Below are 20,901 nucleotides of genomic sequence, written 5' to 3'. Positions count from 1 at the left end.
TTTGTGGAGAAGTGAGATTTTTCTGCTAGAAGGCAAGTTTCTGTATTTGGGCCACTACAACTATATATATATATATATATATATATATATATATATATATATATATATATATATGCACTCTAATTGAATGTTAACTTCTCATTCTACATATTGAATTATAACCTCCCCCAAAACATAATTTTACATGGGAAAGCTAAGCATAATGCTAGTCAAATAGGTTTTAATGTTTATCAACAACAGCTCTACTGCCCCAAAATGTCAAATGACCTATGTGCTAGGCTGACCAAGATTTGAGGGGCCTTTACTCCACTGCTTCCAAGCCCAGTGCACCAGGATAGAGAGTGCCCTGGTTCCTACGTCACACACACACACAAACATAAACACACATACACAGGCTCTACCAACAGTAAAACAAAACAAACATCTCCATTAAAGTAAGAGCACTCATAGCAAGAATGCTACCAGCTATTCAATTTTCACTTATGGGCTAAAAAAGATTAGAATCTGAAACAAATTAGTTATTGATAAATTTATCCCTTGGTAAATACCACATTTTCACTTATAGTGATGGTATACATGTGATTTTTCTTATTAAATACAACTGGATTCTATTGAAAATATTTCTGCTCTAATTTTCCAGAGTGAAAACAAAGTATGGCATAAAAACCTGTGTTACAGGCCATACCACTTTTTTCTCTTTTGTTCTTTTTAATGCAACTGTAAAATCATCCAAATGGCTTTGGTTATGGTTATTAAAGAATTAAATAGCAAACTCTCATTTTTTCATGCCTAGGCTCAACTAGAAATAAAGAGTTAGTGAATTATGATTCAAACATGTGGTTAGAAATTAATTTATAAACAATAATTGTATTCAAACAACATAGGGCATGACATATTAGTTTGTAAAATGGCAAAACTAAACATTAATTCGTATAACAATGAAAGCAAATGGTATAATAAACAACCACTTAATGATTCTTTATTGTTTTCTGAAGAAAAGGATTTATTCTCCCACAATCCTGTATTTAAGTACATTTCATACCCATGTACACTGAAAGGACCTTTCCATATCAACCTAAAATTTTCTTTGGCACTTTTGTCTTTTAAATGATAGCAGAAAGTTATAAATACCAGTCAATTCCATTTTGTTGCAAAATCACTTCAATATTTCATGCTTCTCTAATGTGCAGCTTTTATGAAATTACCTGCATGATCACAGTCAAAATCTTATTTCCATAAAGAACTATCACTGCATGACTAATTTGCCATGCAAAATATGCTAGAATTCTAATTAAGTTTTATGTAATCATATTTCTATTACTTCATCATAGTAGCTTTTAGAGATACACATCAAAATCGGCTCAGACTATAACAACATTTTTACATACAAAACTTAAAAAAGGATGTCTTTCTCTTTACTTAATGTTTAAGAAGTAAATGGTCAAAGATTTTTCAATTTTTCCTTAATTTTAAATGGTTTCTTCAAAAGGCATACCCTCCCAAATGCCAATGCAGAGTTAAAGATTTTGATATTCTCGAAGTTACTAAAATCTTTACAGACACCTTTTCTTAAGAATAATAAAGTATGATACAGATACATAATAAGCCTTAAAAAATACCTGAGAGGTCTTGCCTGGGGGTTGCCTGCTTCTACATATGGATGTAAATAATCCTTTATGTAGAGATCAGCAGCACTATTAGAATGGGTGCAAATGAGAATCCTGCTGAAATAAATGGTGCAAATAAAAAGAATGATAAAACACAAAACTATTCAAGCAGTATAATACCAAAAAAAAAGCAGTGGCCATTAACAGTATACATTTCCCTCAACCTACTCAGTAGCCTCTAACACATTATTGAACGATGCTTTTAGGAAATTTTATTACTTTTTATGCTATAAAGGAATTAAGTTCCCCCAAATTATTACTAAATCTATCATATAAAATTATTTTTTAAAAATCCAACTCTTTGGCTGTAATACATATCACAATTCCTTAGCAGACTTGCAATTTGGCTGGCTATTTAAAAGCTATCATTCTCTATGTTGCCAATTTTTATAAACAGTATGTTTTAAGACTTCAAATTTTAGTACTGTAGGGTTTGAGTGTGGGTCTTTTTCTCTCTTTTGTATTTTTTTAAATTTTGACAAGCAGGATGGAAACTGTCTAGCTAGCCCTCACTTTGTATTCACAACAATGAAAAAGGTCATGCCCTACTAATGAGATCGGAGCACACACACCACCATCTCACCTCGTCTCCTGCTGCTGGAGTATGTGCTTTACGGCCTGAGCTAGAGTGAATGTTTTGCCTGTGCCATAGGGTCCGATGATGAGAACAGGAGGCAGTTGTATTGAAAGTGGAGTTGTAATGGCCAGAACAGCCTCTTTCTGTTTTGCATTTAGTCGAGGATCCAACTGTTCATCCCACTGTCTATAAAAAATAAAAATTTAAATTATTTTAAACAAATGCATCTTATTAATAAACAGAACACGACATACAAGTATCCTGAATTTCACTGAACCATTAAAAATTCTGAAATAACATAGCATAGATAAAAACAAATGCTTACTCTAAAATTATTTTTTAGAAAATTACCCAACAGTTGGTGTAAGATGTTTTGCTATGTTGATCAAAATTCACTCTAGTTTACTTGTCCTATTATAAGCGCAAAAAGATTTTGATAACTAACCTGAAGACATCACATACTTCTAGTCTGGTTTCTGCCAAGTCTATATATAGTAATGACAAAGTCTCTAAAATGTAATTTCCCTCTGTTATGTAAAAACATCAGAAATTTATTTTTCTGCAATAATGAAGTAGTTTGTTTGGATAATGTATAAAATACAAAAGGGAAATCTGATTTTCAATTTCTAATCCATTGAAAAATCTCAGTAAAGTTTACAATAAGGAGAAAATAAAAAAACCTGTATGCCCCTGTTTAAGAGATCTCACACTTTTATGAAGTTTTTAATTCAGAAAATAGCAGTTTTATTTGAAAAGGCCAGACAATATGAACCATTTTTTAATATTTTCACACACACGAATAATATACACATGTCATGTATTTCAGGGTACCGAACACCTGTCACGGGAGCACAAATGGCTGCTGTAATGGGATCCAGCTTCCTAGTGTCCCTTCTATGACTTGGCTAAGTTTCGAAGATTTAAATGGACAGCAGATGCTGAAAGGGATCAAACCAAGTGGAGAATCAACAGCATTCTTTCTCACAACTACAATTAAAATACTAAATATCGCAACAACTATGGTAAAAATGATAGGGATGTGAACCAAAATAGGAAGGGTGTGTAAAGAGACTCTTAGAAAATTTGCAAAATGCCTACAAAATAACCCTGAGGTAGGAGGATGTGGCGGAGTGAAAATTCCCTCTGTGTGAGGCTGTACTCTACTTAAATCAGGAGCTGGCTATTTATGGAAAATGTTCTTAACGCTTACTGTTTTAAAATATATATAACTAATGCTATATTATAATAGGTAACTTTAAACAAACGAAAGTCTCCTAAAAAAAATGTAAAACCTTAGAAAGGCCACATAAACATGCCATTACTTATTTTTCTGAAATTAAAAAAATTTTAGATAAAAACCAAAAGGACTCTAAGCAGTGGCACTAGATTTCCTGGAAGCCATTCACTAAAGCTCAAGCATTTGACTCCAAAAAGTGAAGCATTAACTAGCTTATTTACTCATAAATCTGCTAATCCCTAAGCAATGTTTCCTCTTTTATAAATGAGGAAATTGCTTTAGATAATTGCTAAATACAGATCTAACCTATGTGGCAGACACTGTGGAATGGTTATCCCCAAACCATCCACGCACCCTTTCTCTCTTTCTTCTATTGAGCCTAGACAGCTATAACACTCCATTTCCCGGCCTCCTCTGCTGGAGACCCAATGCTGGTCAGTGAGATGCAGGAGGAAGTCCTTCAGAAGGGCTTCTATACCCAACAAAACAAAAACAAAGCCTCACTAGGAGAAAGCCCTTTCTGCTCCTTGGCCTTCCTGCTTCACCTGGCTGGAATGAGCTTGCGTTAAATGAAACTGCAGTAGCCATCTTATAATCATGAGGCCACAGGTATCAGGAAGAAAACCAAAGTGCTCTATAGGCAGAGAGGAGAGGGAAACCACGGCCTTGTTGGCACTGCTGAGCCCTGGACCAGCCCTGGACCACCGACCTCTGGGCCTCTATCTCTACATGTTGAAGCCACAGTTAGTTCAGCGAAATGTCACTTGCATCAATACCTAACCACTATGATTTTGATACCTGGCCCCATGGTTCCTTTATCTGGAGACACAGATACTTGCATCAGATGATTGTTTTAAAGATCAAGTAAGATAATGCATACACACTTTTAAGAAAAATAATTGAGCAATTAAGTGCTCAATTAATATTAGCTTCTATTACTATAATATTTTCTGGGAACTTAAGAAAAATGAGATATTACTTGACCAGTACACTTTCAAAAAACAAGGGCAAGTTTTTAAACATCTTTTCAGAGACTTTAATGAACTTATGACTGGATATTAGATTATATACAAAGTATAAATCTAAGAGATTAATGACAGATTTACAGGTATAATTCTAAAATATGTCAATATCTCTTTATTAATATAGCCCATTGTACTTATTGTTTCAGTGTAAATAAATGCTTCAAAGCAGACCAGAAATTTTATCAATGTTGGTCATCTATACAGTTTCTGGTCATGAATGATGAACATTTATACAAAGCCAAAGAGTAAAACAAATTGTCTTTATTTACTGTACCACCTGTTAAATTAAGGGAAGGAGATTTATAATATACTGATAAGCGTAATCTCTGACTCTCACAATTTAAACAATATAAAGTGTCTTCAAGTTTATTCTGAATAAAATAAATGTTATTTTATACCCTAAACCAAATTAATTCAAAGTTCTTTTTTCCCCTGGTTTAACAACATTGTTATAATTAATTTATACACTACATGCCCAAGAATAATTTCTGAACTTCATTTATCGATATTCCACCTTATTCCAGAAAAGATTTTAAATGGCTAATGATTTCTCAGTATGTTCCCAGACCCAAATACATTTCAATTACTATTTAAAATTATAATGCTACAGAATCCAGAATCCCTTCCTTAAGGTTTAAAGCTTAAAAGTTTTCTGCTACTTGACATTTTCTTAGTTAACTTTTACAGCTATCACTTGCAGTCAAGGACATATGAATATATTGTTATATACTATATAATTTTCAGAAGTGATATATCAAGTAAATGCCCAATAATTTCCTGTACTATGGCCTCACATTTGAAACCTTGATTTCTTCCTTTAAAACTGGAAATTCTTATTCATTTAAATGTCTCGTAAATTAATAATCTGCTGGAGATTCAAAGATAAATAAGATGTGGTCTCTTCCTTTAAAAAGCACAGTGGATACTCGACTTCTTGGGAGGATAACCTCAGAAGTTATATAAATGTCTAACCACTATGCTGTACACCTGAAACTAATATTGTGTGTCAACTGTAACTAAAAAAATTTTTTAATATTTTAAAAGCTCAGAATCTAATGAGAACAACAGAAACATACACAACTGACAAAAATTTGAGAGAAATTATGCTTGAAAACACAAAACTGACTGAACCTAGCATATAGTAGGCACCCAATAAATATTTGTTGAAATAATGAAATGGAAGGATGAAAACACAAAACTGACTGAACCTAGCACATAATAGGCACCCAATAAATATTGGTTGAAACAATGAAATGGAAGGATAAGGTTTATCTACTTGAAGGAGAGAGCACTTGAGCTAGACTAAATCTTAAAAAAAGACAGATGTTCAATCAACTAATGTTGGACAAAGACCATTACAGGGAGAGAACAGCACCTACAGATGAGAAGGCTAGGCTGGGGGAGGGCAAATGCAGAGCTGAATTGATATAAAGATTTGGTTTTGCAAGATGAAAAAATTCTGCAGATTGATTGTACAACACTGTGAATATACTTAACACTGCTGAACTGTACACTTAAAAATAGTTAAGTTGGTAAGTTTTCCATTATGTAGACTTTACCACAGCTTTTTAAAATTTTAAAGAATTTTTTAAAAGATAAGGAGGCAAATAAGTGTAGGGCAGATTAAGCAAACTTCAAGGTAATTCAATATATCTAGAGCATGGGGGCTTAGAAGGAGAAAGGGGGTGTTAAGTAGAAAAAAGTAAAAGAAATCCGAAAAGATACTGTTGGAAAGCGCTGCCAACGAGACCACATAGGAGTCTGTTATTAGGCTGCTCAGGTTTTGTCTACATATCAAGGAGAAACCTCCAGAGATGTATAAGCAGTGAAGTGAAATGATTATTGTAGCAAACTAACTCTAGAAGAAATGTGTGGGTTGGACCAGAGAACAGAGACACAGCCAGCAGGACAGAGGCCAACTAGGAGGTGACTGAAATAGTCCAACTCTAACTTAAGCATGGGCTGTAAGAATGAAAAGAAAGGGAAGGATGCAGAGATGCTGAATCAAATGAGAACTGAGAAGGTGTCACCAGATTTTTACAATTAGATCACTGATTACTTGCAGGAGGGTGAGGAAGTGGAACACAGAGATTACAGAATGAATAAATAAGAATACTGGCAATAGGTAGACTATCCCTGCTCAAGAATTTCAGCAGTAGAGACCCGGACCAAATCATGGTGGAGAAGACTCAAAAGAGTGTGAAGATTGCTCCTGGAGCAGTTGTGTGTGTAGAAAATGAAATCAGAGGTGATGTAACTACAGGACCTAGGACAGTAATCCACCCTGAAGCACGAATCATTGAGGAAGCTGGGCCAACAGTGATTGGTGAAGGTGACCTGATAGAACAGGCGCTTATCATAAATGCGCATCCTGATAATACTACCCCTGATGCTGAAGATCCAGAACCCAAACCTATGATCACTGGCACAAATAATGTGTTTGAAGTTGGCTGTTATTCCCAAGCCATGAAAATGGGAGATAATAATGTTATTGAATCAAAAGCACACGTGGGCAGAAATGTAATATTGACAGTGGCTGCATCATTGGGGCTTGTTGCAGCCTAACCACGTTGGAAGTCATCCATGAGAATACAGTGATCTATGGGGTAGATCGCCTTTGGAGGGTGCAGACTGAGTGACCACAGCCCCAGACACCGCAGCTGGATTTCCTGATGAAAATCCTGCCAAACTACCACCACCTAAAGACGACGACGAAAGGAAACTCAACTCCAGTGAAGAACTAAGAACAATATATGACATCAAGATGACATTCTGTCGTGACCACTGTCTTTTGAAAGGGCCACAGTGTTTATGTCCTCTTATCAGTTCACACAATAATACACGTTAACTTTATTTTGTAAAATTGAGTTAGAGAGGAAAATAATGGATTTTCATTGTAACTGTCCTCTATAATTTATATAAAATGCATTATTTTCCTATATTCTTGCTCATTCTCTGATAATCTACAAATGTAGTTTTCTTTCGTTCTGTAAAACGGTGGCCACGGATTTGAGTTATACGAAAGACCGCCTGTGATGAGGAAGAGCATGTGGTTATGTATTCATATTCTAGCACATAGTAAACTAGTGATGCTCTGTGCCCATTCTTCCCGTGTGCCCGCTGGATGCCAACACCCAGGGTGACCTTGGAAACCTCACTAAAGATACAGTACTTAGATAACAGAGCCGCCATCAGAGATGGGACAGGGCCACCCTACCACGACTGGATTAACACAGTGGTAAATAAACTTCTATGGTGTAGAGCAACTGAGATTTAAAAAAAAAGGGCCGGCCGAGTGGCGCGATGGTTAAGAACTCGCTTGGGATGCCAGAGGGCCCCGGTTCGGATCCCACATATGAGGGCCAGTGACACTGCCCTCTACAGCTAAGATGCTGAACAACAGCTCAACCTGGAGCTGGGCCGCCGTGAGTCGCTGGCGACGGCGTAGGCTGCAGTCCCTGTGGCAGTGGGTTGCCATGGGCTACCGTGTGTAGCCAGCAGCCAGCGTGAGCGGCCAGCAGCCGCAGTGAGCGGCCGTCCAGAAGCCGGCGACTGATCTGCCTCGCCAGGGAAGAGCGCAATGATGGTGCCAACTTGGGCCAGTGAAGCAGCGTCCTCCACAACTAGACTGAAGAACAAAACGACAGCAACTTGTCTGTTCCCCTTCCCCTAATTCCCCAGCACTGTTCCCATCCCCCCCAATTACCCAATAAAAATCAAAAAAAAAAAAAAAAGATGGGGCAGCTGAACACTGCCAGGGGCCAAGAAGATAAAACCCAATGAAAAGGATGAAAAGAAAGGTGTAGTCATGTAGGCATCACTGCTGTTATTCTAGAAACAAAATAGTATCACATTTAATTACATGTAAAGATGTGCCAAATAGAATTTAAGCAGAAAAATATTTACATACCATTAACTTGAGAGTAGTTTCTAAAGTAGCATCTTCTATGACACTTTCTTCATTTTGCTAAATTACAAAAGTGTCTTCTATATTCAAAAATTATTTTAAATTAACTACTTGAAACACTTCAGGAAGACCTAATTTTCCCATTCAACTTCTGTTCAGAAATACTCCTACACTGCTTGGCATCCTATCAAATTAACGCTGCTGAGGTAAGCAGAAGCGCTCATGTAGACTCTGACGAAAAGTGAAGAAAATCGATGTTTCATCCTAAGGGTTCTTTTACTCTCCTTCCTCAATTAATATCTCCTCAAGAACACAGGAAAACTTTCTTACAAAAGTATGCTTGAGTTATTTGCTACAGATATTTGACATTAACATCCTCCTTTAAGGAGACATCGCCTTTTTGTACCTGTTGGGGCTCCAAGGTATGGTTGGAGCCATAGTGATGTCTGGGAATAAAACCCCATTGTCCTTGATCCTGTCTAGCGCATAATGCATCTCACAGAGGGGTAATCGATTTAATTGAAACTGAAGTTCAACCTGAAACACAAAATAAAAACATCTTTTTAAAGCATTACAGTGAACATCAACACTTGCAGTTCACTAGAATACTTTCCCTAGATAATCCTTTAGGGGGCCAAGTTCAGAGATTCTTTTATATTACAAATATATTCTACTAACAATTATGGTGGCTAATATTTGTTCATTTAGTGCCAGGCACTGTAATGAGCACTTCACATAGACTATCTCATTTAATGGTACCGATGATGTCTATACTACTATTAACCTTGTTTTACATCTAAAGAAACTAAGGCACTTATAAATTACTTAATCTCTAGATAAAGGCTATGATTCTACCATTCGTATGAAGAATACATTTGATAAAATCAGAAATCTGTAAAGTATCATCTCTCAAGTGATTAAAAACCAGCCCTAAGACACTGTATTGATTTACTATGAATGAATACTATTCACTGTTTCAATATTTAAAAAGAAAAAAAGATTAGTTTTCCAGTTAAATATGGCAGACTGGTTCACCTCAGAATCCATAAAGACAAAGAGAACAGGAGCAGATACAACTTCAGATGAGAATTGTACCCGGATATAACTTAGTTTCTTTTAATCTGTCCTTCCATTGCTGATTTAAAACTCTGATCAGAAAGCTTGACCTTGTATAAAACTAGAACATTTTAGATGTTAAAGAGAACCCATTTTCTCTGAGTTACCAGAGGTTCAACTATTCACCCATCAGTGTAACACTTCAAAGACAACTGCACTTCTAGTAATGGGAAGAGGAGGAAAACCAAACCAGTACAGCATCAGCTGACACAGAGACTTTTGCACAATCCAAAACATACCTGTGTGTCATAATCAGGCCGAAGATTAAGTTCTTCACAGCATTCCCTGGATATCCTTAAAAATATATATTCTTTTGTTTTTTCTTCAATAGTAGCTTCATAAACCTTCTCTTTGGTTCCCTGGGTCTGTACTAACTTCTCCTTAGGGACTGGTAATAAATAAACAGCATTGACTTTGGTCATCACCAGCCGTCCAGCCAAAGTATCTTCAGAAAGTGTTTCAGTGAGCTTAAAGCGACCAAAAAGCTGTCCATTCTGAGCATACTTTGCACCTCCAGAAACCCCAGTGAGCATGAAGCTTGCTAGAATCTGCAATTGCACTTTAAGGTTGAACCTAAATCAGAAGCGGAAAATGAGTTTGAATATTTCACATCAAAAACTTAACTGAAAGAGTAAAACAAATCAAATATAAACATACGAAAAATTAAAACTTCATTATCAATTCCACTCCACTGAGTTACAAACTACATACTATCTATCTGCCTTTTAATCTAAGCTGGAGACAACAAAACTTTTTTTTAACCCTCCGTTGGGTGCAACTGATCTCACAGATTCATTGCACACAAAGATGCCGCTATGAAATACATCTTTACTGTACTAAGTCACAAACACGACTGGCGATAGGTTACCGTAGAGGGGGAAGATACGGAAGCGATGAGTTACGAATACATTGAGGACTGGGCATTTAAATATATAGACGCAAATCTGCGTCACCGGTCCATAATGTGTTAACTGTTAACTATTTGAAAATTTGTGTGCAATTAATCTGTGAGATCAGTTGCGCCCGACGTTAAAGTGAATAAACTCCCACCCAGTAGTAACAAGGCACACACTTAATTGTGCTAAAGAATACACATCTTTTTTTAAAAGTCTGAGCATTTAAAATGAAGCTAAGCATGATTTTTTAATAAAATGAAGTATTATGTATAATCAATACGAAAGTCTGGTTGAACACACCATTGGGACAATGAAGACTTTAAAATCATCTAGAACCAGAAGGAAATGCATGGAAACTACAATGGACTTTTATTAAACTGGTGCTCTCCAGGTAGATTTATTAACAGAAGATTCTAATCATAAAATTCCTCTTTCAAAGATGTTAATGAATAACATCCAAAATAAATTTCTGTTCATGGCTACATCAAGGCATACCTCACACAGGAATTACGGAAAGAAGTTAAGTGCTGTCTTACTGAACAATGGTTGGTATACAAGTGATTATGCAAGAGAACATGTTTGAAAGAAGCGCAGAAAATCAACATGAATTTAAACAGTCAAGTAATAAGAAGTAAAAAAAACATTTAAACTAATTGACAGCTCTTCTTTGCCATTCTGAAATGGCGTTATAAGAGGAAAGACAAAGTGGTAGGAACGAGAACACTTTGTACATTTTCTTAGGAGGTTTTAAATTTTTGATTGAAAAATTAAATTGTTTTAAAATCTACATATCCATTTGTGGAAAAGGCTAGTTTTTAACAGTACTACTAAATTGTTTTCTTTTCAGATCTTCTTTTGTATATATGATGTCAAGATTGTCTTATAAATTCTTAAGGAAAAAGGAAAAAAACCCTTTTTTAAAACATTACAAATTTCTTTAATGGAAACATTTGTATTGCTTACAGTATTAGGAAACTAAATCTAATTAAAACACTACATTAAAATTTTGACTGTCCACTTATATAAAGTTACAAAATTATAAGGATACAGAAACATTTTTACAAGAATAAGAAAATATTTACAGAAAATAACACATCTGAATATTTTTCCCTTTAATATTATATCATGACCGTCTTCACTGTATTAAAAATTCTTCAAGAACATAACCTCAATAGTTATCCAGTATTTGCTTATATGGCTGTATCATCATTTACCTAACTTATTCTTCATTACTCTTTAATAGGCATTTGTGTACAGGCATCTTTATCTTCACCTATGATTACTTCTTCAGGATGATTCCTCATAAGTAGAATTACTACATCAAAAGGTTCAACCTTTCTAAAGAGCCTTAATACAAACTGCCAAATAGCCCTCCAAAATATCATACAACTTAGTTTGCTGCCAGTGCTCACTTCATGTTGCAGGTATTCTTAAGCCCCTCTTACGCTGGCTTTAGAAGCCTTTGCAAGGTACTCTCAGAGTGAACATTCATCCACTTAAGTTTCTTGATCAGAATCTGACCTCCACAATTTTGTAGGGGTTTTTTTTTTCATTCAAATTTCTATTTCTAAAATACTATTTTTAAAATAATAATCTATAAGCTTATTGGTCTTTAGTTATAAGTTCTAAAGTAATGCATATGGAACAATTTATAAACGTTAATAAAATACTAAACAGTAAGTCAATTTATAGTTTTTTCTGAATTTCTGGTATGGTACTCCAAAATGGTCTCTAAGATTGTGATAAGCTTTTTAGCTCTGTTTCGTCCAAATATTTATGATTTATCACAGTGTTCTTTCCTAAGGAAAAGGAAACTATGATAATGTAAATAAAATACATGCATACTAATATATTCTATCTGACTTTGTAAATCTTATATGTATTTAATTTGAATAAAATACTTTCCAAAAGTTAGATCATGTTTAATCTATAAATAGTGTAATACAAGGTATCTTTAAGTTTTCACTTTTCCTTTTCTGAATATACCCCTCAATGAGTGTGCAGTATCCATAATGTTAAAGGTAAGGTACCAACAAGGCAGCTTAGAAAAGAAAAATATGTTAGTTAGGCTGTATTAAAAGAGAAAACTACTTATAAAAATGTGTTCATGCTTCGTAACTGTGGTTCAATTTTTAAGGCTCATTCCCTTTTCTCTAAAAAGTGGAATGCTACTACCAAATATAAGAACGATTTCATTAGCATCTTCCTTCATTCAAACTTTCATTTCTAAGATTACTTTTCCTATAATGATTCAGATAAGGTTCTTATTTAAACACTTGGTCTGAACCTGTGGGATATGGATAAAATGTAAAATATGTGAAAGCATTTATAAACTGCTATAAAGTTATTTTATTCTTATCAGTTTTCCTTATGATTTCTATCGTTTCATTCTTAAAATTACTTTCCAAAATATGTGATCTGTTCAGTTTTTGAACATTTATTAAACAAATACCCACTGAGTGCTTGCTCTGACTACCATGAGCAGAAACCTCCAGAAGAGCATGGATCACTTGCTTGTGCTCCCAGCACCCGGCAGTCTGGTGGAAATAACCTATGTACTAAACTCTAGGGCTACGAAGAGAGAAAGATGCAGATGCAGTCCTTGTCTTAAGCAGCCCATATTCAGCTACTGAATAACAACCATTTTACTACCTGTCTTCAGGTAGGCACTCCTCCGTTTTAAACATGAAAAACACCATCCATAGGGGAGAGTAACTAAAAAAGAAAAGTGTTTCTCATGGAACTTACTTGCTGACTTCTTTATACTGGGCTATTTCCTCAATATAAAGAAGGTCATGCAACCGTGACTGATAGTTGGTCTTGGTCAATGATTTGTCTAAAACGGACTGAGTAAATAGCTGGTCAGCAGAGAGAGGAATTTGGTATCTGATAAGAAGGCTCTTCTCCAAATCAGTAGTTTCATTAGGTTCAAAATCTACAATAGTCTTAGAAGAAGAATCCCAACGCTTAGCTGTGGTTACTAGCTGTTGTTTTGCATGCATCAGGTATTCAAGATCTAGGTGGAAACAAAAAACACATTTATAAAGAAACACAACATTAAAATTCTTAAATACTACATTATACCTTTTGGTAAGATCATTTTAAACGCTAGAGCTAAAATTCTTAAAAACAGAATACAAAAATCCATATGACAGAGTATTTTCCCCATATCAGAAAGATTTTTTTGTCTAGCATAACAAAATAACATACATAGGAATCCATTTTATATCAGGCTAAGACATACCAGAGGTAGTTATTAACATTTAAAAAATACAGATTGATATTTAGAATTTAGCTCTGATCTGATCTGCAGGAAGAAGATATGATGATACATTCCTCCTAAGACAAAATCTATCTGGTGCAACCACATCCACCTCCTCCTATCAATACCTGCCCCGTTACAGAAAGAGAAGATCAGAACACTATAAAGGTTAAACGTTTCTTGTGTGGTAAAGCACAGTCATCTCTGAAAGTCATCTTATGACAAACCAAAATCTTTTAGAAAATATTCATAGAAAACACTGCTAATTCCACATTAAAATGTAATATGATGTACCATCAAATGCCATTTTAGAGAAATCCAGTTTAGCCTCAGTTAAATTATACTGTAAGTAGGGCACATTGTCAAAATGAATGACTGTTCAAGGTCTGACATCTCTGGAAAAAAAAAAAATGTAGCAAAAACCAGCACAGAGTGAAATACACCATAACGTATGTTCTGAGGACTGCGTAGGTTCACTTTATCTGCAACGCATATTACTTTTCTATTGGGTGGAACATACATACACCTGTAAATATAAAACTTTTAACAGGAAAAAAAAGTTGCTTAACTGACTAATCAGGCCAAGGTTCAGTTTTAATATAACATAATTGGAAAGATGATTTCACAACTCTAATTAAAATTTTAGGAGAAAGTAATAAAAAGTTTAAACAGACATCAGTTAGTCTCCAAAATACAAAGGCAAATTATCCTGTGCTATCTTTAAAATGAGAGAATAATGCATAATTGCCATGTTTTGCTTAGGCAGAGATTTTACTATATTTAAATGTTATGTATAAATTATAAACATATGAACATAAGTCATCCACCAAGAGAAATTTCTCAATCATAGAAAATGGCTTATCCTAATATCTTAATAAAGATTAAAATATAAAGGCCCTAATTTAAATGTAAAAATGTAATAAAAAGGAAAAAAACAAAAGTGAATGTACTAATCTCTAAACTTTGCTCCTTGAAAAGGCATTTTTACATGTCGCTTTTATTATTTCTCAAATGGCAACATAAATACAACTACAATCATCAAGCTATAAAGATGATCTGCTCATTCAAAATTTGCATTTTTAAAATGCTCTGGATGAGAAAATGATGGTCTGTCTTTGCAATAGCCTAACAAGTACAGTTGAGCCTTGAACAACAAGGGTTTGAACTGTGCAGGTCCATTTATACATTGAGTTTTTTCAATAAATACTGTAAATGTATTTTCCTTATAATTTTCCTAATAACATTTTCTTCTCTCTAGCTTACTTTATTGTAAGGCTACAGTATATAATACATATACAAAATACATGTTAATTGACTGTTTCTGTTATCAGTAAGACTTCTGGTCAACCGTAGGCTATTAGTAGTTTAAGTTTTGGGGAAGCCAAAACTTATACTCAGATTTTTTACTGCACAGAAGGTCGGTACCCCTAACTACTGAGTTACTCAAGGGTCAACTGTAGAAGTTCCATAAAGTAAACTAATCACATTTTCTCCCTAAATAACTCTAAAATTGGGCCCTGCCTATTCATTCACTAGATCACAGCTATAAAAAATTACTCAAAAATATTTAAAAAAAGAAAAAAAATGACTCAAATTACACAAATACCTACATTCCTAAAATAGATAATACTATCACTAAAGATCAGATGGTAATTATTATCAAAATAACAAAGATGTATGTAATTTTCTTGTTTCATTCAGGTCAAAAAGAGAAACAGCCAAGATAAGTGACAAACCAAATAACCAACTCTTTAAAAATTTTTTTAAAAACTAAACTCTATGTAATAATGAAGAATCTATATAATATGTAATGAAAGGATGTCTACTCTTTGGGAGTGGGGGAACTGTATTTCATAATTTTATTTTAAATAAGAAATTGATTCAGACTATTCCTATATCAATACTATGTTCATATCTTTAAGAAGTCACTACTTATTCCTGATATTTAAGTAACTGGGATAATAACAGACCTAAAACAGTACAGCTTTCCTTTAAAAAAGCTTTTTGTACCACCTATTTAATATGCAAAGCAGATTATACAGAAAGTCATTCTACTCTGGGCTAGAAGTATTCAGGCTTTTTGGGAAAAGCACCATGAGAAACAGTAATTTTTTCTCATTTTATCTATGTAGTGCCATGATTCCCACCCTAATTTTAGGAAATTCTTAAAATTAGTGTCCTTAAGCAGGCAGCACAACAATTTCAAAACAACTCCCAAACAATGTTAAATTGTATTTCCTTTATTTTTTAAATGATTATAAACATTGTACAGGGAAAGGGAGAGCTGGGGGAGCAGAAAGAAGAATCTCAAAAAAAAATCCATGTGTGCAAACATCAAAAAGTCTACAAACTACTGGCCTCAGTCATTAACTCAAATGTCAGAAAATGAACTGTGGCCAGTGGCTACTCAGGATACATTGTGCAAAAACCACCTCTTTCCCTACTTCACCTGAACTTGAGACAAACTCCTGCCTCCAATCCTCTCATCTGTAAGCAGCAGCTTTATTACCCACCTAATTTATAGTGTTTAAAGGTCATTAGGTCTTAAGAATTCCTCTTTAAATAGAGGAGGGAGATGAGGTTCTCCCATGGGGACTGGACGTGACTACGACTGGGGCTCATTTCACCCCTACCAGCAGCACATGCGTATTTGCTAACATCTAACCCAGGCATGTACTGCTAAGGGCAGCCTGAGTCAGTTCACTCTTGGTAAGGCTTTCCGTCAACCTAGATTATACTAAAATGAAAAACACCCTGGAAAGATACAAAGTGAACAGGTTAAGGTCAATATTCATAAAAGCACATAGGAAGAGTTTAACAGTGACTTATTAACCAACTCCTATAATAAATTTGAAAGCAAACCTAACAGAAATTATATATCTATGGAATTTGTTACCCTGAGATGTGGTAGGTAGAAGCTAGAAACATATTGTAAGAGAAATTCATAAGAAAAAAGTAAAAGAAAAATTAGGTGTAATTAAAAGATGCCTAATTTTTTTAAGATAACATAAGGGAAGAGCTGCTACTGTCAAAAATAGATTTCGAGGTTGGAATAACTAGTCTGACATAAGATATGCTTCCCAACTCCCCTTGCCCTCTGATTACTGAGAATAGCAGTGCTCTCATTTCAGCCACATAGTTACTATTCTAATAAAGCATCCAAAGGGTTGGTTTGTTTTGTCTTGAAGTATGTAGCAGAGCAGACTTGAAAAATTATCCTTAATGAGACCTGGAAAGTGAATAAGAAAGCAAGGAGAGAAGGGGAAAAAAAAAAAATCCAGCGTTCAAAGTACCCAGGACTGACACAAAAAAAGGCATGCAAAATGCATGTTAAGTATGGAATTTATTAAAAAACAGCCATGTTTATCTAGGGCTTAAAAAGAATGAGCTAAAACGATTCCTAATTCCAAAATCAGATACCACATTCTTATCCTTAGAAAACCTTTTGGTCTGTGGCTTTACAAATCCTGTCTGCCCAAATTAACAATAAAATAAAATCCAAAAGTTATCCCAAACTACCACTTCAGCAATCCACTTTGACATCATTCTTTTCACCAAAACTGCTACACAGAAGCAAGATGAACATCTCTTAGCTTTTCCATGTGGTCTGTCCCTACTTTTCCATCTCTCAGCAAGGCTACTAAAAAGATAAAACAGGAAACTAACAGCAGAGGAGTATCTTAGTTTTTACATGCTTCCACTCAGTTACATTTATCTTTTATTGACAAATATACTATTCTTTAAATCTATTTTTCTATTACTTTTCTGATCATATAGTAAATATTATGTATATTAAATATTATGTATTTAATATACATATAACATGTCCTTCATTTACCAACTCCTTGGGCAGTTTGATATCATTTCTAAGTCATATTAAATTTTAATGTGAATGTTAACATTCACTGCTAGACTCAAAGTACAGAATGTGTACTACCAAGTTTTCAAATTTAAATATAAGAATTAATTTTCAACATGTAGCTTTCAGATAGTCAAAGCAGAATTCCCAATCAATTTTGCCAAGAAAAGCTTTCCATAATTCAAAGTGTATAATGCAGTTTGTTTTCTAAGCACAGAGAAAATTCACTAACTTCCTTCTTTTGTAGATGTCTTTTGCCACATATTTTTGAGAGACACATCTTTAATCAAAAAAAAAAATGTTTTTAGTACATACAGTATCCTTTTCTGAACCTGAATCTCAGCAACAAGGAAAAAAACACTGAAAAAAAGTTAAAGTTATACATATTTCCCGAACAGCTTGCAGGATTGCATATAATGACTAATAGAAAGAAAATTCATTCATGACCTGCAAACAGAAAAGGTTTGGATGCTTTAGATATCATGAAAATAATGGGGGAGGGGGGGAAGCCCTGGGGTTTTGTTCCTAATTCAAATTTGAATGACTACAGTAGGATTTTTAGTTCAATAATGAACAATAAGTTAGAAAAAGACATGTCTGCTATGGGACTTGATTTTAAGTTTCAAGGAATAACAAGCTAATGTAACTAAGTTCCATGATCAAATTCGTTTGACAGACACTGAGCCTTTACTGAGTCGCACTGTGAATCGCTAAGAGGGAAATAAAGCATGCACCATTTCCAAATGTACTTGGACATGGAACTCTTTACCCATTATTAATATCTCACCTATTAATTTCTGTGGACCACAGTTTTGGATACATCGAACTAATAGATAATCCACCATGGTCCAAATTTATAACTTTATGGAAGAGAAATATATGTCCCCAGCATTAACTTAAGGATAAAAACTTAAACAACAAACAGCCAATCAAGTGGAAAAAGTGATAAAGATATTTCCTATTCAAATTCTAGTTTCACACCATCACTACATTCCTGCGTGTGTAGAAACCAAATTGTATTATGATATAATTTATAATATTATCAAAGTTGTATGGAAACATGATAAAGCCCACACCTAATTCAATTCCCCAATTCCCAACTGCATTTGACTAATTTGTGCCTGAAATGACATCTTCTAATTCTGGGACAAGGAAAATCAGAGAATGAATTGGCTAAGGCTGGAGGTAAAATTAGCCAGACTGTCACACTGTCACCAATTTAACAAAGAAGGTTTCTGGCACCCAATGTCTCTGAATGCAATCCACACAAGATTCCAGGAAAATATACAAACGGGATACAAACAATATTTTGTTTCAGAATGTTTTATAAAATTGTGATTTCATATAAACATATCTTTTCCCCTCGACTTTTTTGCTGACATGCACTCTGCTATAATAACCAAAAATACTAACTAGCACTAAGATAGAAGCAGGAAACAAATGTTATACTGTTTATATACTGCTTTTATTCCTCCAAAATGCTTTTGGAACTCTGTACCCAGTCACACGGAAACAAATACATATAGTCACACAATAAATTAAAACTTAACAAAAACAAAAAGATATTCAATAACATCAATTTTAAGAGTAGAAAAAATATCAAAGCTAGAACTAAAAATTAGCATAACAGGTCAGTTAATTTAAACAATGACAAAATAATCAACCAATTATCATCTAGCTTGCCTAAACCCAGATTTAAGTTTTCCTTTTTATAATGTTCAAAATCTCATATCATAAAATACATTTTTGTACATTTTATGTTGTTCTCTTGTACTATTTATTTTTCCTCTGTCCTTAAAAAACTAATTTCACTATATAAAATTGTTTTAATGTTTCCAAATTAGTTCAAGAAAATGCTTAAGTTTTTCAACTATTTTCTATAACATAACTACGCAGAAGTAAAACCTTGTGTAAAAGAAAATAGGCAAAGATATCAAACTGCAAAGACGTCACTTAAAAAAGGAGAAGGAGGGCCGGCCGAGTGGCACAATGGTTAACAACTGGCTTGGGACGCCAGAGGGCCCCAGTTCGGATCCCACATATGAGGGCCAGTGACACTGCCCTCCACAGCTAAGATGCTGAACAACAGCTCAACCTGGAGCAGGGCTGCTGTGAGCCGGCATAGGCTGCAGCCCCTGTGGCAGTGGGTTGCCATGGGCTACCGTGTGTAGCCACCAGCCAGCATGAGCGGCCAGCAGCCGCAGTGAGCGGCCGTCCAGAAGCCGGCGACTGATCTGCCTCGCCCGGGAAGAGCGCAATGATGGTGCCAACTTGGGCCAGTGAAGCAATATCCTCCACAACTAGACTGAAGAACAAAATGACAGCAACTTGTCTGTTCCCCTTCCCCCAATTCCCCAGCACTGTTCCCATCCCCCCAATTCCCCCCAAAAAAAAAAATTTAAAAAAAAGGAGAAGGATACAGTATTGGTTCCAAAAGGGAGGATATCCTTCTCTGTTTTAATTCCCTCAACCATATTTGAATGAAATATAAAACTAAAACATATTATATTTTCAAATGGATACATTAGAAACATCAAAGATGAGACTTTATTTCTTCCAGTTACCACTTTCAAAACAGCAGCCATTTTACACGACTCCTCTTGTATCGTATCGCCTATATTGCATTGTACAAGATCTGTAGGTGTTGAGGCCTGAATGATTTGGTTCTTCATTTCTGCTTTTTAGTCCCTCTGCTAACACAACTAGTCTTGGTCCTCATTTAAAAAAAAAAAAAATCCTCCTTCTCTCTTCCCTACTTTCTTTGTTAGGTTTATAAGCCAGAATTTATGGCTAACAATAAAAATAATAAGTTTTATTTACAGAATGCCTGCTATGTGCCAGATACTATGCAAGGCTTATTTCCTGTTCTCACGATAATCCTCTAAAACAGATATTACTAGCCCCATTTTACAGATGTTTCCACATGAAGCTCAGAGATGTTAAGTACTCCACCCAGGGTCATACAGGTAATAAGTAGAAAATCAGATTTCGAATCCAATTCTATTTTACTCTGAAATATGTCCACTGCTCTTTATCTCCACTGGAAAAGTAGAACATATCTGAGGCAAAAGGAGCCAAAGTACTCTCAATCTCTCAAGTCCAGGAGGGTGCCCTGAAATCCAAATCACCACCTACTCTCATTATCATCTATTTTAATAGTATCATTTTCCTCTTACTTTTTATTGCAGACATTTAACACTTTATATTATTAAGTAAGCTTTTATTAACTAGTAAGGAATCTTGATGACACTTACAAACTATTTCTAACTCATTTCCCATAGAAATGAGTTATTGTCATGAGTTATTGTCATGAGTTACAAACCACTAATCTAAAAGCAAAAATTCAAATACAATC

The 20,901-nt window shown here is 34.7% G+C and overlaps 1 protein-coding gene and 1 pseudogene across 4 annotated transcripts in view; one reads left to right on the top strand and one right to left on the bottom strand.

The window, feature by feature from the left end:
- The window catches only part of HELZ (helicase with zinc finger), a 157,944-nt gene that overhangs the window by 81,519 nt on the left and 55,524 nt on the right, over positions 1–20,901 (bottom strand). For 3 of the 4 annotated variants that reach the window (XM_019637764.1, XM_019637763.1, XM_019637762.1), the window contains 5 exons: positions 13,174–13,441; positions 9,769–10,102; positions 8,820–8,950; positions 2,251–2,430; positions 1,620–1,724 (listed from right to left, as the gene is read on the bottom strand). In XM_019637764.1, the coding sequence (XP_019493309.1) occupies positions 1,620–1,724; positions 2,251–2,430; positions 8,820–8,950; positions 9,769–10,102; positions 13,174–13,441 (1,018 nt within the window). The remainder of the gene's footprint in view (positions 1–1,619; positions 1,725–2,250; positions 2,431–8,819; positions 8,951–9,768; positions 10,103–13,173; positions 13,442–20,901) is intronic. The other variant, XM_019637765.1, reaches the window with a different exon arrangement.
- Positions 6,681–7,250, top strand: LOC109380312 (dynactin subunit 6 pseudogene; annotated as a pseudogene).

The sequence above is a fragment of the Hipposideros armiger genome, unplaced genomic scaffold (assembly GCF_001890085.2).
Source record: "Hipposideros armiger isolate ML-2016 unplaced genomic scaffold, ASM189008v1 scaffold_34, whole genome shotgun sequence".
Classification (NCBI taxonomy): Eukaryota; Metazoa; Chordata; class Mammalia; order Chiroptera; family Hipposideridae; genus Hipposideros; species Hipposideros armiger.
The sequence above is the reverse complement of the archived record's forward strand: the minus strand, read 5'-3'. Positions and strand labels throughout refer to the sequence as shown.